This window comes from Falco punctatus, assembly GCF_963210335.1.
Source record: "Falco punctatus genome assembly, chromosome: 4".
In the NCBI taxonomy this organism is placed as follows: Eukaryota; Metazoa; Chordata; class Aves; order Falconiformes; family Falconidae; genus Falco; species Falco punctatus.
Genome location: NC_137583.1, coordinates 1,527,260 through 1,544,278, shown reverse-complemented (window position 1 = coordinate 1,544,278; position 17,019 = coordinate 1,527,260). Strand labels below are relative to the sequence as shown.

Sequence of the window (17,019 nt, the reverse complement as noted above, 5' to 3'; positions counted from 1 at the left end):
AACCCAATCCCCATGGATCCTCTTTATCAAACAAGGTCCCCGAAGTCTGATGAGAGTAAAGCTGTTCAATAAAAGCCTCTTCAACAGATGGCAAATAGAACAGCTATTGGAAAACCAGGCTCCTGCTTGGAAAGCAAGACTCCTTTCCATAGAGATTAATATCCAATGCTCTGATAACCCCAGAAACCCGCTGCATAGCTGCACCGCATAAATCAGCTATGTGAGTTAATTTAGTTGTTCTAATCATTTTGCCACCAGCTCTGTTTGCATACAGCAACAGCTTCGTGGGGCCTCCACTACGTGTTTTATCTGTCATCCCAACAAAGCCTTGGTGAGACTGTGCACTCCAAAACTAAAAATAATCAGGAGTCAAGACACAGCCAAGAACATAAACTGTGTTCACCTGAGAGCTTCTCCTTAGCACCAGCTATCGAACCTACAGCAGATCTGCTCCGTGGGATCCCTCCCATGCCTGAAGGTAGGATGAAGGATGTAGGCTAGCAGGATGAAGGCAGATCAGCAACTTTACATTATCTTCAAGGAAGACACAGCAAATCACCTGCTCGCACAGGATGTGCCTTGAGAAGCAGCGTACACCAGAAGTTTCTCTCCTTCCAGCATACTTTATAGACCCACCTTTACACAAAAGCCATTAAACTGCATGTCTTTGTGTACTGTAGGTGTACGCATTTAGGATATCGGACTGTGCAAGGGCTCAAATACCTTGTGGATACACTTTATTAGAGGGAACTGGATTTATCCCTGCATCACAAAGGGAAAAATGCAGGTACTGCCACAGCCACACCACTTTGTGACTGTATTTAATACTCAGACCCATGGGCAGTGCCCGGTGTTTCTGGAGAGGCATTTGCAACCCAGGTGTCTCCTGTTTACTGCACCCAGCACAGAGAAACACCATCACAGCCTCTAGCCCACAGCTCAGAGTCAGGGAGCCCTTCTCTCTAACTGATGTCTTGGGAGACACCAGGTGCTTTCTACAGCAGTCTCTGCACCAAGTCAGATCAACATCCAGCATGCAGGACGGAGGCAATCACCACATAAATGCCCCGCTTTGTGTGGTTTTTCTTTCATGGACTAAGGCCAGTGTCAGCTTTCCCATTTTGTGGCAGGGTATCATCACCAGTGTGGTGAGCAGAGCACCACACTTACTGCAACAGCCACCATCCCAAATGTGGATGGACAGAGTCAGCATTAGCGCCACTGTCTTCACCTGATTACTTGCATCATCACCTGGACAGCAATGGGACACTAAGGTTTTCATACAAGAAAAAAACGGGACAGCCTTAGAGACAGGACTAGCAGACCTCACTGCAAAATCAACAGTTGTGCCCCTCACCTAATGCCTTCTGGGACCTCAACAACTGGAAGCAGAAAAAACTACAGACCTGGATATTCCAGCTGACGGCAAGATGTCTGAGCCAAAGCAAAGCATATATGGAAAAACAAATGATTGTAAGATATATCAAATAAGGTTATTTATAGAAGAGAAAAGGAAGTTTTGATGCCTTTATACAAGGCTCTGGTAAAGTTTCATCTAGATTATTTTGTACAGCTGTGGTCATGCAAACATAAGAAAAATAAACTCAAGCTGGAAGAGGTGCAGAAGACAGCTGCAAAGATGAGAGGAAAAGAGAGCTTGTTTTATGAAAAAGACTACAGAGGCTGGCTTGCTTAACCTAATAAAATCAAAACAGGGGAATATGCCTGTCACTTATAAATACATAAAGGAAGTAAATATTATGAAGGTAGAATCGATTTAAGCTAAAGGGCAGCACATAAAAATATTTCTAGCCATCTCCAAATTTAGGCTAGAAGCTGCATTTTTAATCAGAGCAGCCAAATTCTGGAGCAGCATCAAATGGAAGCGGCAGGAACAGGAAATCCACCAGGTCATTGGCCTGAGTGTGATCTGCTCAACAACAGGACACAGCTGAAAGGTAATGGGTCACTCCACACAGTCTTCAGTGGAAACGGGGCAATGACTGATCATGCTGAGGGTACCAGCACCAGTGCCCATGGTTATCCTGCTCCCAGCCAGCGGGAACCCGCACACCCTCGCACTACCTGCCTGCATGGCAAGGGGGTTGCACGGTATGTGCAGACTGGATGTTTTAACTCCACTCTTGTGAAAAAGCAAAGGTTTTGGTGTCAAATGTGTCAGGAAGGGCTGCAAGGTGCCAAGCTGCTGTTAACCCTTTTATCAAGGTGCAGCAAAGAGTTCTCATTTCGAGACACCTTCAGACAGCAGGAGAGCAATCTCGCTGTGAGAAGCTTTGCTGTAGTGAGAAAGCTAGAGGACAGCATCTGGAGCGAACTGCCACCAAATTCAACAGCTGAAATACCTGCAAGCTGCAGCTGTCCTTCAGAGGACACATTAATGCCTTAGACATTAAGACAAGGCACAGGGGAAGGGGGTTTCTAACTGCCAGCGATGAGTTACAGCAGCCACAAAGCCTTGCTGGCAGCTGGCTCTGAGCAACATGGAAACAAGATGCTGAAATTAAGACACGAGGTAGTTTTTTTACTTCTTTCTATGTGCCCACCTTTGCAGCTTGAGTGCATTAGAATAAACTTGCTTTTGTACTTGACTATGAAATCTCACCTGTTCTTAAGCAGCTTGGGGGTGGCAGGGAAACACTGGTGACTGCTCCCAGGAGCACATACCTGATTACGCACAGAGCCCACATATCTGTGCAGGAGTGCGTGCCTGCGAGGCACTCCTCCGCCATGCTGCAGATGCCTGGCGTTGTTTCCATCCCACAACCAAGTTTGCAGAGAAAAGTATTTTGTCTACAGCCAGCTGGAATCTGCTAACAAGCAAGGAGAGGATCTGAGAAGCAGCTTCAAGGCGATCCCCACCATGATAACAAACCGAGATAATCAGCAGGAATTATCTAGAAATGAGGGAATCACACCTTCTTCAAGCTCCAGATGGGAAGCTCCTGGGAGTTTGGGGACATCAACTGTCAACCTTTTTTTTTTTTTGTTAAAAAAATGAAATTATAGCTGATTTCTTCAAAATGTAAGGGGACTAAGTACAGGCAGCCACATCTCACTGTAAACTGACCCACTGTTTCACCTCAAAGGCCACAGCCCTTATTCTTTCTTATTAGGGTTTAAGCACATCAGTTAGCAAGGTCCAGAAGTATTACCCTCTTACTGCTCCTGCTGAGAAATGCAAGGCATGGGAAAAAGACCAGAGCAACTTGCCCTGAAACTTTCCCGTAAAACAAAAATGCACCCTAGCACCCAAAGTTGCCTACGCAGTTCTCAGTTCTCACTAGCCAGGAACCAAATCCCCATAACAAAGGCTGGCTGTGCTCTGCAGCCAACACACTTTCTCTGCAAGGGAGAGACATTCCAGATACACCAGCTACGTGAGGCTGCTAACCAGTGCCATAGAGCCTGCTGCACTTCTAAAATCAATTTCAAGGCAAACAGATGCAACATGTACTCGGGGCAAGCCCACGGACGAGCGTGAAAATTGCTCCCAGCATTTGCTGAACTACACACAACCAGCAACTGTTGGGTCCTGCTCCAGCCCAGTCCATTTGAGGTTCTTCAAGCAGCTGTTGGTTCACAAACATGCCTCAACACCAAAGTGGCAGAGGTACTGTTCGAAGCTATCAGCTGGGGTGGAAATAATCCATCAGGATTTTCCCGCAGCTACTAGAGCAATTACAGATGATTTTTGTGCCAGGAAAAGGAGACAGAGAAAGCTGCAGTGTTATACAAAACCTGAAAATTATTCTTGCCATCAAAGTAGCTATTAGACAACACCACAATGAGCCACTCCGATGCAAAATCCCAAACCAAAGTTATCATTTCCCAAACACAAGATCTTGGGCTCACCGTACCCACCTGGGCTCTCCCAGCCCAGTGCTGTACAGGTGCCCCGTGCTCAGAAAACAGGCTGTGGTTAAAGCAGGGCAGGCACCACTGCCTCGGGTCCAAGCCAGTCTCCTTGGCCACAGTCAATTAAATGTCACAGCCTTTGCTCTGAAACCAGCCTGTCTCCTTCTCCGAGTCCTCTAGCCAGGGGCTCACCCACTGCTCTCCTCCTCCCCATCTGACCGCCTGTTGGTAACAGATGCATTCTTCAGATTTCCTGCCTACCACTGGCACATCGCGGTCCCAGCGCCCTTGCTGGAGCCAGCAAGATCACGTCTCTGGATTGAGATAATTGTGTGACAGTGCACAGAGCTAAAACAAACCTCCTTCAAGGAGAAGCTGAGATGTCAGGCTTTCTCCTGACTTGCTCCCCATCTCCCTCTGATCTTCTGAGACACACCAGAAGGTTGTCTTTTTATAATTTTTCTAAAAACAGATTTTTAAAACTATATTTCAGTTTAGCTCTTTGAAAGAGATTCCCAAGATTGGACAGTAATTTTGTTTTTTAAGAACAGAATTTTCTGAACTCCACATGATCCAAGCAAGGAGATGCTGAGAAGACAACTCAGCACACTCCCAGCAAAGGACTAAAGATGAGCAAGCATGCATCCAGCAGTGTGCTTACTCTCCTCTGGGCTATTCTGACACTTTCTTGCGCTCAGGACCAATTCCAAAACTCAGTTTTTAGATGTCTACTGTGCCAGTGGCATGAGAATAAGTCAGATAAAGAGAAAGCCTCTCATCTTTCCCAAGAGGACTTTGGGATGAGGTCAGGAGAGACTGTGTCAAAGGCAGCCCAGAACCCTGCTGGCAGAACAAGGTCTTTTTGTCTAGCAGTGTTTTGTTACCACAGCAAAGCAAACTCCCTGAGCCTCAGAGCAGCAGTTCCAGGGAATCCGGGGCTCCACAGATCCAGAAGCAACATCTCCTTATGCCCCTGGAACAATGGGTACGTTCAGAGTATCTCACAGTTTAAACACAGCCAATAAACCCAATCCGTCATCCCAGAGAAGTCTCCTCTCTTCATTATAGAGGAAAGGAACTTTACAATGAGGTGAGAACTTTATTTTTTTTTTAAAAAAAACCTTCTCCTCCTACAGTTCTACAAAACCTTAAGGCTGCTTCGCAGCAACCCTCACGACCCAGCCTGTTAGTGGGGTGACTAGCTCAACTCCTACAAGAATATAACTAAAAATGACCCTCATGGAGCGGCATTTCTCACCTGGACAATTTCTCCATTGGAAGCAATTAAATCTGTGGGGATGGAGACTCTGAAGAAGCGTCCCACCACTGCAGAGCTGTCTGGTATGCCCACCACAGCTGGCACAGTCTCCCGGAGATCTGAGAGCACAGAGTGCATGGAGGCCTCCAGCTGGCTTTCCCAGTCCCGAACAACTTCTGCCGGCTCGCTGGGCCAGTGGCAGTGAGCAGAGGCCGCCAGCAGCAGCACGGGGAGCCAAGTCCTCCCCAGGAAAGGGGGCTGCAGTAGGCATCCAACAGTCATTCTTCTCGGCAGCCTCGGTGACAGCGCTCCAGCCAGAAAGGGGGTCACAGGGAATCTGCAGGCACTGCAGCGCAGGCAGGGGATCCACCAGTCCTTCACAGCAGCCTCATCCTAGGAGTCTTGGGAACCTGGTTAAACACAGGAAACCCAGTCAGCACATTAATTACGACAGCCAAACCAGCCAGCTAACACACACTGACCTCCTTGCAAAGGACAGAGGGCTACCTGCCACACTACCTTCTTCGTTTCAGCTTTTTGATTTAACTGGAAGAGCTACCACTGCCATTAAAGAGAGCAAGACGTTCTTAACTCCTCTTCTGATGCACAGCATCTCTAGAGAAAGATCCTCCTGCTTTTCCACGTACATAACCACGTTTCTGCTGCTCTGGAGCCACAACGTCCCAAGACAGCCACAGGCAGGGAGATGGGGCAGCGCGCAGTGATAATAGGTGACATTTAAAGGCAAGCTGAAGTCAGGCTGGGGCACCAGTGGATTTAAAAGCCAGTTAACCCAGTATGAAGGTCCCAAGAAACCTTCAGTACTTCAAAGCTACCATCTTGACAGCTTGATGCACGACAGATACTTCTGCTCCTCCGACCCATGAGCAGCCTGGCTTTCAAGCCAAGTCCCCTCTCAGTTCCAGCTTTTGGTATTAGTGTGTTTAGACTTGACTTGGGGGCCAGCAATACACGCCCCAAGATCAGGCTGGACTAAGTATGCATGTAGCGTGCCCCACACCACTACCTGCCGTCCAGCTCCCTCCTGCTTGCTCAGCTCGCCCGTCCCCACGCCCCACCAAGAAACATCTCCACTTCTCCCTCACTTTGTCGTTTTCTTCTTTCGCTTGCTTCCTCCCCATCCCCACCCTCTTTGGTCCCCTGGATCACAGTTCTCCTTTCGCTTCTCTGTTCCTTTGGTGCATTATTTCCTTCACTTCTCCCTCCAGGCTGCATTCAGCTGTGGCACAGCCGCACCACGGATCTGTACGTGGCCCCATGTTCCTCTTCGCAGCCCGGCTGCAGGACAGCAAGTGGGATCAGGAAAGAGGACAGAGCTGTTTGGGATGCTGGGGGAAGCCACACCGCCCGCTCTGGCATCTCTGCCGGTAGCACAGGGGGGCCTCTAATCCGTGGTGGCGAGCCAGGCCAGCGGGTTATGCAGGGCTGGAGGACAGATGCACAGAGCCAGCGGGTGCTGCTCAGCCCCCAAGAGCACACGGGACTGGGCTCCCTCGGGGCCACACACTCATGTCTTGAGCAAACTCCTTCTTTCCAGGCTGAGAGAGAAGTGGCTCCAAATTACCAGAGGAAACCCAGCCCGACTTCTAACCACCGGCTCCCAGTCCTCTGAGCACAGCTCCCATTCATTTCAGCCTGTTCCAGCTGTGTCGTGCGACGCGCGTCAGGCTGTCCCAGGAGACCCTGGAGCCAGACCAGGTGGGGGAAGGGAAATCCCACTGGCTTCTTGCCCTTGCAGAGCTCCCGGGGCAGCACAACGGCAGGACCAGCTGACCTACTGTGCTGTGGCCAGGCAAGCACGTATTGCCCACCATGGGCTCGCAGAGGCAGGTGGAGGGCCTGTCCCCACAGGCAACCAAGCCCAAGGTTACCACAGCGGGCTCCAGGAAGAACAGGAGAGGTAAGACTTGGCTGCTCACCCTAAAACCTGCGCTCTAGAGAAGCTGAGAGGCAGTGTGCAGGAGCTTGCACATCCTCACCCCTTGATGGGCATTTTCACAATAAACTGCTCGTGCAGAGGGGCTGACGCCTCCCATCCCGAAGTAATGGGCCAGCAAGCACAGTCGCAGCGAGCAAGGAGGACTGTGGGTAGAGGAAATTATGAGCCAAACGCAACAACCTCTGGCTACAGCATCCATGAGGCGGATATCTGATCTGACTGCTGCCAGTTGTGGAGAATCTGTCTCAAGTGAAAGGCAAGAGACAGCAGAGGCAGAATAACATTGCTGGGAACCACAAGACAGATGGGAGAATGGTTGGTGTGGGATGCCAGCACCAGAAGAAAGCCCATTCCCCTGCTGCTTTTGTCCGTCCAACTGCCTGCATCAGCTGGGACAGGAATACACCAGACTGAACGACAGGGAAGCAAAGGCCAGGCTCTTCCCAAAGGCAGCTGAGCACATGGTGGTCTCCACCTGGAGGGAGTCACCTGAGCTGCTTCTCTAGAGGTTATCATGAAGAAAGATGAAGTGGCTGGGCAGGTAAGGACAAGTCACACTTCCTGCAGGGCACATCTCTCCTACCAGCTCCCTGCATGGACAGAACTTCTACAGGGCACATTCCTACCAGCCCCCTGCATAGTCAGAGGAGGATCTGACACACACCAATTGATTTTTGGATGAATCTAGAGTCACCCCAGCAAGTAGACAACTACCACAGTAAATGTCTAGTGGAAAACATCCAACAGGCTGTGTGGATGAGCTACACGAGAGATGGAGCAGACATCTGCAAGAGGTCCTGAGATGGCCACCAATCATCACAGCGGGAAACTGGGGGACTCTCATCTCTTCACAGTGCCTTAAAAAAGCAGAAAGAACCAGAACCTTCACGCTCCATGGAGCCTGGGGTACGGACACTGCAGTGATGACACCTTTCCCATAAGCTACTTCTGAAGCCTGCTCGTTGGAAAGTCCTGCTGTGTGGGGCCCTAGAAAGCAAACGCGCACAGCAAGTACAGGCAGGATCAGAGACTTGCAGCCAGGGCAGGAATGCGGCGGCAGCAGCAGCAGAACCCAGCGCTGCTGCGGGGCCGAGATGCTATCAGCATGGAAGCATGGCTGCCTCCCACAGCTGTGCTGAACCTCCACACCTGAGCAGAGGAGATACAGCCCAGACAACCAGACACCCAGACACCCTGTGGACAGAGGCAAAGAGCTGTGAAGACACCTGGAGAGGTTCAGCACCATGTCTTCAGGCCAGCCCCTACCCCTGGCATGCCATGGCTGCAGTGGAGCATGTGCACAAGCGCGGTGCAGCTCTGTGTTGCTCAGCCAAATGACGTGATCTGGCCTGGGGCGGTTTTGTTGGATGGAGACGAGTATTTGGGCAGAAAGGAGCCGGTTCTTGATATCTGTGGTGAGCAGGAGAGGAAGATGAAGTCATCCCCCATTTCAGAAAGTTATCAGAGCAGGCAACAAACACTGCCCACCTGATACGTGCCCCTCAGCCAAGCAACTCATGCACTGGCCGTTGAGATCTCATGTGATACTCGCAGGTTACACAAATTCAGATTTCATTTTTGGGGAACTACAGTAGAACAGTCTGAGCGGATGGAAGCGGGGCACACAGGAGGTATAGGAAGAATTCAGTAGCTGATAACAAAAAACAAACAGAAAAGCTGAGAACAAACTTGCACCACCACCCAAAAAAATTTTTTTCTTAACACAGCTCCACCTCTCCAAACAATTGACAGAAGCTGAAACAGTGCCAGCCTTTTACACTGTGTGCTAAGGAGGAAAGGCAGGGTGGCACAGCTCTACAGATAGCTGGAACAAGGCATTGCCCCGTAGTGCTGAGGTCCATGTGGACATGCAACACAGAACGCTTTTGGGGACAGGACGTCCTCTGCCCAAAGCCAGCAGTCCTGCTCAGCAAGTCCACCAGCACTGCAGGTCTTGACGCAGCTGTAGAACAGCGAGCATGACCTGCAGCAAGGCTGGAACAAGCACCGGGACCTGCCTTTGTCAAGTTTTTCTTCTTGTGGTGCCTCTGTCAAGTTCAAGAGCCCACACCATTTCACATGGTACCACCATGGGCAAACGCCACACTTGCTTGTTTGAGACATCGCTCCAGTTGCGCGCAGCGTGTTCCAGATCAGTGTCCATGAGCAGTGCGAGTGGCACAGAGCTGGAGCTCTCCAGGAGCAAAACCACTTCACACAGTTTCCCACAAATTCAAAAATGCAGGGCCAAAACCCAAATGCAGATGGCATTCTGCAAGTGGCCTTCTGCTGATCTCTGGGAAGCATCAGGCTGTAGGGACGACTGACTCAGCACTTTCAAGTTACGAGGGAAGGCTAGACCACCCCAGCTTCTCTACATGGCACAGTGCTCCTTCTTCCAACAGGATCCGTACTGCCCAGTTTCACAGAACAAACACAAAGGTTCAGGTTAGTCTCGAATTTCAGGATGTTTCATTCTGTCTGATCTTCTGAAAGAACAGACTTGCTCTTTATCCTCCTGCTTCTGAGAGAGTTCTTTTGGTCTCAAGTTTGAGCCTCCAGAGCGTTGGATGAAACATCAAAGTCAGTATCAACATCTGCTTCAGCCCTAGTGCTCGGTGCACGTGCCAACGTTGACGCCTGATCTCCAGTGCCAAACCCCCTATCTCAGAGACACAGAACTGGGCCTGCTTGGTGATGTTGATATGATGCTGCGCTTGATATGGTGCTGACTTGTCAAGTCAATGCTGGAGCTTGCTCCTTCTCCATGCAGCTACAAGGCCCACTGACACGTTAAGGACATGCTCTACCTTCATTGTTCAGGAATGCAGAACAGTGCGGACAACAGATGGGACTGAAAGGAAGGACTGAGAGCAGGACAAAGTGGCTGCTCCCAGCCACTTATCTTCCCAGAGACCTTTCCTTCTGCCCACTACAGCAGCAGGGGAAGCATCCCAGCAGCAGGAGTGAGGCTGCCCTAGAAATCCCTCTTCCTCTGTGGCAATGACACCACCACTTCAGCAAGAACCAGTGAAAGTGAAGTCTCCGTCCAGCTGCACCTAATCCAATTGCTCAAGCACACAATCACATCACTGGGCTGCAGTAATTAATCACTGGCGGCATATTAATGCCACCGAGTCTAACATGCAGAAAGCTCAAGTAACTGCCGTGCAATTCTCCACGCCAGGTAAGGAGGCATTTAGGAGAGTTACAAGGGACCCCGCTTACCTGACTGCTTATTTACCAATACCCTCATTATAGGAAGCATTAAACAAGTGGCCTTTCTATAAGGCAGCAAACTCAGACTTGGCTGAAGAGGGCCAGTGCAACTTTCCAGAAGAGAGCTATTGTCTCTGCAAAGATCTCTTGTGCGTGTTTCCACAGGAGGATCTCTGGGCAAGTCCCATCAGCTACCGCATGTCTGCGTGTCAAGGCAGCAAGCAGGAGGAATGATGAAATCCAGCGTCACTGGCCAGGCACACAAAGATGGCACTCTGCCGTACATGCTCCCCGGTCCAAAACACGACAGCAGGCACCGACGGTGCCAGCCTGGCGGCACAGCCCAGGCAGAGGCGGCTGGTGCTCCGTGCATGTCTGCACTGTGCTAAAGGAGTCTGGGAAGGGGGGCAGGAGGGAGAAACAGCTCTGAGGCAGCGTGTCCGGGCAGAGCGGCCCACCACGGAGTTCATGAACTAACATAGTCTCCTCGAGACTAAGAGCATGCCAGTCTGCAAGCTTGACACGTTATATGCACAAAGAACACTCTGGAGCGTGAAATTCAGGAAACAGTAAGAGTTTCCACACTTGCCCAGCTCCGGACGTACCCTGAAACAAAGGCAGCAGCCCCTCCAACGGGCCACGTTGTAAGCTACAGGAATGTGCTGTAAATTACTCTGGGGGTTATTTCCAACCTCAACGCCTTTAGCCATTTATGTTCGCAGATGACCCAGGCTCCAGACGCTGCTGCACGTGTGGGATGAGCTGTGGAAAGGGATGTACAAGAAGGCAACTGCACCGAGGAGCATTCATCACAGACTAACCAGCATGCGGCTGCTGCGAGGGAACAGGCAAGGCAGAGGAAGGAAGATCCGCCACCAGCCACAGCTCCCCACTCGGCTCTGCTTGGAGCAACGGCATCCTGTCCCGCACAGCGCTGACCAGGCATCTACGGGGATGGTGGCTTTACAATGAGACTGGATGACTCTCTAAAGACAAGTCAATTCAGAAGTTTTTGGCTTAACCCTGCAATCACAGCTGCCTGCTTATAGCCACGCATACATCAAAACCAAAGTAGCAGCAGCTCAGCATCAGAGATCAGACTGCAAGAGAATGCTGCCTTAGTGGAGAGCCCCGTATCAGTGCTCCTGAAGCCCCAGGAGTCCCCTCCACCCTTCTGCCCCCTGCAGCTAGTTGACAAGCTTGCCATCAGTTAGCCTGCCACCCTAGACACCACCAGCCCAGGAGGTACAAACCAAGCTGTACTTGATCCTTTGCCCTAAACTTGCACTTCAACACACTCTTCTACAGCTATGCCCACCTTGTATTGTCACCAAGTTAAATGTCCAACAGAATCTACACCTAGTTCAAAGGACATTCACACAAAAAAAGATGCTTTTTTCAGTATCGTCCCTTCTTGTATTTCTGCGTTGCTCGTCTCCAGTGCATCCGGTGTCAGTAACAGGAAACCCTGACGCTGAAAAATAATCTAAGGGAAAAAAAACCCCAAACCCAAACAAACCCAAAACAGCAGTGCTAAAAACGTGTGCTGGGCAGGGAAACAAGCAGCACCCTCCTGCTGATGAGGAACTCTGCTGTGAACTGCCACTGACTTGTTGCTTCCAGTCACACATGCCACAAGCAGCTTTGTGAAGCTTGTATGGGAAGTGGTCACAGCAATCGACACCTCGCAGCGATTTTTATTCTGCTAGAGTAAGCACCAAGATATTTAACTTTCCTGTAGCTAAGAGGAAGGTTTCTACCGTCTTCCATTACCTTTTGTTTGAAAACTACCGTTTTGTGCCACCAAGAAGGGATGAAACCTTCCCACAGCCCGGTCATTTGTACCTCATGCCTCCCCTTGGCCAAGAAAATCTGCTCATGGTTCTCCCCCAGCCTGGGACCAGAGATGCTGGCTGATGTCCCTGCTCCGACTGACAAGACAGCAGAGTGCTGAGTGCGCAGCTAAGGGAAGCTGGACCACTCAAGACACCACACAGGTTTTGTGTTCATCAGGACACGTGATCCCTGACACTTCCTGCAGAGGGAACACAGGGAGCAGCTCCGAGATAGAGAGAAAAGATGTAAAAAGCAGAATTTCCCTTTTCCTCCCTCTGTATCGCATCTGTCTGTCCAGAAGCTGGGCCACTATACCGCCCTTCCCAGCTGGGGGAACTCTGCTCCTGGGAAGATTTCTTGCCCTGGAAAAGGTAAGCACTGAGGATATGCTCCTGGTAGCCCTCCCTCCAGCAAGAGCTGTGCAGAAGAGGAAGCGGCCCCCCGAACCCCCAGCCAGGGGCACTCCTGTAGAGGTATGGGCAAGGGTCCTGCAAAGCAGCAGCAGAAAGGACACCAGACCCCTTCCGCCAGCTGGACACAAAGCGTATTTTTCGTTCCCTGCAGAGTACGCTCCCTCTGCAAGTTGCAGCAATAAGACTTCTGAGGACAAGCACCTTCCCCAGCCTCCTGCAACCCGGGGGGAGGCAGGAGGGGATGAGTACGGTACTCACCAGCACCGCTCGACTCTGCACGTGCACACTGATCTGACACATTTGCTGGAAGACCATATAGATGTCCCCCCCAGTCTGTCAATCCTGCTTGAGTGGCCCGTTGCAGCCCATGTACGCCACTTATCCTGTGCTTGAGCCATGCCTCAAATGGCCACTGCGCCTGACCCGCAGCAGTGACCAGCAGCTGCAGATTTTGGCTAGGCAAGACTTCTGACTCTTTGATGAAAGTTTCAGCAACCACAATCAATCTTTTCCTCCCACTTTGTTATTCCCAGACAGCAACGCAGATCGTATCTTCAAGTGCATTCAGTTGAAAGGAAGCCCAGATATTATCTTCCCAAATATTTAGAAGGCCTCAGATAATTTTTTTCCCTGTAATTACAAACATCGCAGCCAGGTAGAACTGCCATTTTCCCAGCTGCTGCCAGCAAGCAAATTAGGGTATAAACACCCACCAACAAGCCAAAGCAGGGGGACAGCTTCACCAGTGCTGCCCCACACTGCTTGCATCCTGTGAGCGAGCCCCATCTCAAGGGACAGCTGGCGGAGAAAGGTGATGGGGATCATCAAAGGTATAATAAAGTGGATCCTTCCTGAAGGAAGCTGGGAGAGAACAAAGTGGAATGCACTGAGGCACAAGGGCGATGGGGAACAAGAGCCCACACTCTCTTCTAATAAAAGAACAAGAAGCCAAGCTAACCTGAACCAGGCTCAAACCCAGACAAAATGAGTTTTCCCAAGACTCAAGGGTGGGACGGGACAATTTATAGAAGGCAGAGTTACCAAGGCAGCGTTTCTGGCTCCAGCAGCACTTCGTGACAGATAGCAGGATCCCGGGACAGCATTCAGGGAAATGATGACTTGCATTCCTCTCCAGGCATCTTCTCCCGGCTGTTATTGGAAAGGGCATATAGGCTAAATATACAGCTGTAGCAGGGCAGAGCAAGGGTCTGTCTGCCTAAGGGCATGCACTTTAATAGCTGTGGCTTCGCTTGGGCTTCCAGTGTGCAGCCAGCTGAGAGAAAGCCCCTAAAAATTCTACTTGCAACTCCTGCTTTTGTCTGGAAACAGAGCAAGAGAGTGTAAAAATCCCGATACTTAATTTTGTGTTTAAAGGAATGTAAGACAAAGCTAGTACTAAAATCTGCAGGAAATTAAACTACAAAAGGTTAAAAGAAAAAGAAACAGTAATATAGCACTAAGAGCTCCTTCCGTACAAATCCCAGAAAAATGCATATTTTGAAGATAAACACAACTGGCATGTATATATATATGCACACAAACGCTTTATCAGTTTCCAAGATTTAGTAAAAGCCAGAACTCAAGGCACCACGATAAAATATGTATTTTTGACTCTAAATGTCTCTTTTGTAAGGAAAGCTTTGTATCTTGCTGTTTGATGTTAATTCTGAAAATAAGAACATGGCATAACAGAAAAGCATTTTAGCAGAAGCCATCCTGTGGGAGACCCTGGGACAGAGGACACCCAGGCTGGCAGAGGTGGCAGGGCAGGCAGCGGAGAGAGGCAGTCAACAGAGATGAGACCAAAGCATCACTCTGAAAAATTACAGTAATTTTAATTTAGACCACAAAAGAGTTATCTCTGGTTAAGCATACACAAGGCAGCAGACCCGTCCCCATGACAGTGCACTCAGATTTGAGGGGCACTAACTGCTAGAAACATTGGATGTAGAAGATGTAAGACCCTCGACATAAAATCCCCTGGCCCTCCATGGGCTCACTGTGCCATAGCAGCCTGTGTTCACCGATCTGATTCTGGACTCTCCAGAAACTATTTACCTGGGGGTCTAACTAGTTTACAAGTGAATTTTCTGGGAGAAAGCTGAATTTTGTGCAGTTTAAAAACTAACGTTGATTTTTGCACCAAAATGCAAGTCTTCAAGTATACAATGAGCCCAGACTGTGTCTCAGCCATCCCCATCTGTGAAAAGCACAAATGATGATTTCTAAAAAAGCAAATTAACTTTGTTTAAAAGGCAGTCTAACGAGATATCTAGAGGACCCCTCAGCAGCTCTAGCCAGAAAGTACAGTTGAGGCACCCAACGACAAGACAAGAAAGCACACAAAACCAAGATACAGGATGTCACTTTTTAAATGCAAGGACTACAAGGCATCAGAGCCCAATCTTGTATTCCTCAGCAGGCAGGTCGTCCCCCAGCAGCACTGAAGGACACGTGCAAGAGCAGCTGGCATGACAGTCACCACTGTGTCCTGTCCCCTGGTATCATTCACCATCCACCAGCTGTTTCAAGACTAATTCACACCAGCTAATGACCTTTGATAGAAGTCACCTGGCTGGAAAGCAGGTTTCTATCAAAGCTGCTGCTTCAGAAACAGGTTTAAACCGAGGCACCACCACTGACAGGTGGCCGCAGTCTTTCCTCCACCCCACGCTCCACAGGGACACACCAACCCAAAAGCCTCCAGCAGCACCTGAAATCTCAGCTGAAGCCCAGAAAAATAATTCCTCCCTAAGCTGCCCTGCTGTGCAGGAGATGTTCTCTTCAGATGTAATCATGAGCACTGAAACCAATGAGGCTAAAGAGATTTGCATCTCTTGCTTCATTTCTTAATTGAATTAAAGGCTGAACAAACCCCCTTCCTTATGAGGCTTCAGAGAATCCACATGGAAGAGAAACAATGAATATCCTAATCAGAGAGGAAGCTTCCACTGGACATTTTCTTATTAAGTACTAAAGTGTCCAAACAAAAGGAGAAAGACCCTGAGGGATCAACTCTCCTGTCTAGCAAGGCAGGAAATCTTGCTGAAGTTTCTGCCATGGTTTGGCTTTTGGAGCACGTTACACGTTGCACAAGTCACACAGGAGTGCGGCGAGCTCTGGTGCGTTCTTTTATCCAACCCCCTGCCACCTACCCAGCTGCCTATTTTTTAATTAATTAAAAAAAAAAAGGCATAAAGCTCTTTCTATCAAATTAGCAAGCAGGAGCTATTAGAGGGGTGAAGGACAGACTGATGGGCAGGGCAGTCCTGCAAATCACTTTCTTGGGAAACATGACCATACATCCAAACCCTGTTCTGAAGGAAACCCTTCCAAGTCTCCAGCTCTGGCAGTGGGTACACCTGAGCCTGGCCAGAGGGCCTGCAGCAGCACTCCCACCCACGTTTTGGCCACGCAATGGTAGTTTTCATCACCAGAACAGCGTTCAGGCTTCCCTGGGACATGTGGGCACTGCAGCCCCCACGCAAGCGGCTTTGGCAGGCGTTTCCTCTGGTGCAAGGAACAAAGCCTGAGGGGCTGTGGGCATCAAACCCGAATCTGAAAATAAGAAAATCTTCAGAAAGGCTTCATACTTGAGAGTTGCCTCAAAATGTTGTTTGGCTGGACTGCTTCATGGAGAGGCATCCACATTCCAAGGGTTTATAATCACCTTCTGGGTATTCCACAAAATTCCTTAGATAATAAAATATTTCAAGCAGGTCCTTGAAAGCGTTTAAGCACCATAATTTCCTATAGGTTGATGTCACAGCACCAGGGCTTTGACACTAAGCACGGGACTGGAACACAAGGCTTAGGATCTCTCCCCTGCCTCCCAGGGACTGGGCACAAGATCTGCTTGCTGCTACCAAAGGGAAGTAAAGCACAAACAGATGATGTTAAGCGGAGACACAAAACAAGGCAAGCAACACCAAAAAAACCCCCAAATTTTCAGGGCTTCAGTTACGTATGCAGCATCATTTATATTCTTTGTGGCAGCGTAACTAAGGGCAGGCACATTCTGTTTAGAAACATCCCACCATTCCATCGGCTTTACCACCCCACCCTACAACTCCAAGCCAAGGCATTAAGATTAAACTTTATGGAGTTGCTCAGCTCTGATTTATTAGTCAGCTAGCAAGACTGCCACAGCTCTTCATTTAAATTTATTTACCACCCAGTGATTTATGCAGAGCACCGAGGGCATCAGCCGCAGACCTGCAACTTTTGATGTTTCTCATGAAAACTATTCTAAAGGCTTCTTGGCAGAACAAGACATAAATGTTCCAACTTTAACCATCAAGCATAAAATGGGAAAGCTGCTAAATGAAGCAGCATTGCTCCCATGCCACAGAGACAGAGAAAGCTTCTGGAGGAGGAATTACCTCTCTGAAGATCAGCAGCTTCCAGCTGGGCAGCACGTTCTCCTAAACCTGCAGAAATTCAGGAGTCACCAAAAC

At 49.5% G+C, this 17,019-nt stretch overlaps 1 protein-coding gene across 6 annotated transcripts in view; it reads right to left on the bottom strand.

Moving 5' to 3' along the window:
• Nucleotides 1–17,019, bottom strand: part of DAG1 (dystroglycan 1) — a 53,600-nt gene that overhangs the window by 11,122 nt on the left and 25,459 nt on the right. For 5 of the 6 annotated variants that reach the window (XM_080387500.1, XM_080387495.1, XM_080387496.1 and 2 more), the window contains one exon: nucleotides 5,135–5,544. In XM_080387500.1, coding sequence (XP_080243626.1) covers nucleotides 5,135–5,416 — 282 coding nt within the window. In that variant the 5' untranslated portion in view covers nucleotides 5,417–5,544. Of the gene's footprint in view, nucleotides 1–5,134; nucleotides 5,545–13,603; nucleotides 15,983–17,019 lie in introns of those variants that run through there. The other variant, XM_080387498.1, reaches the window with a different exon arrangement.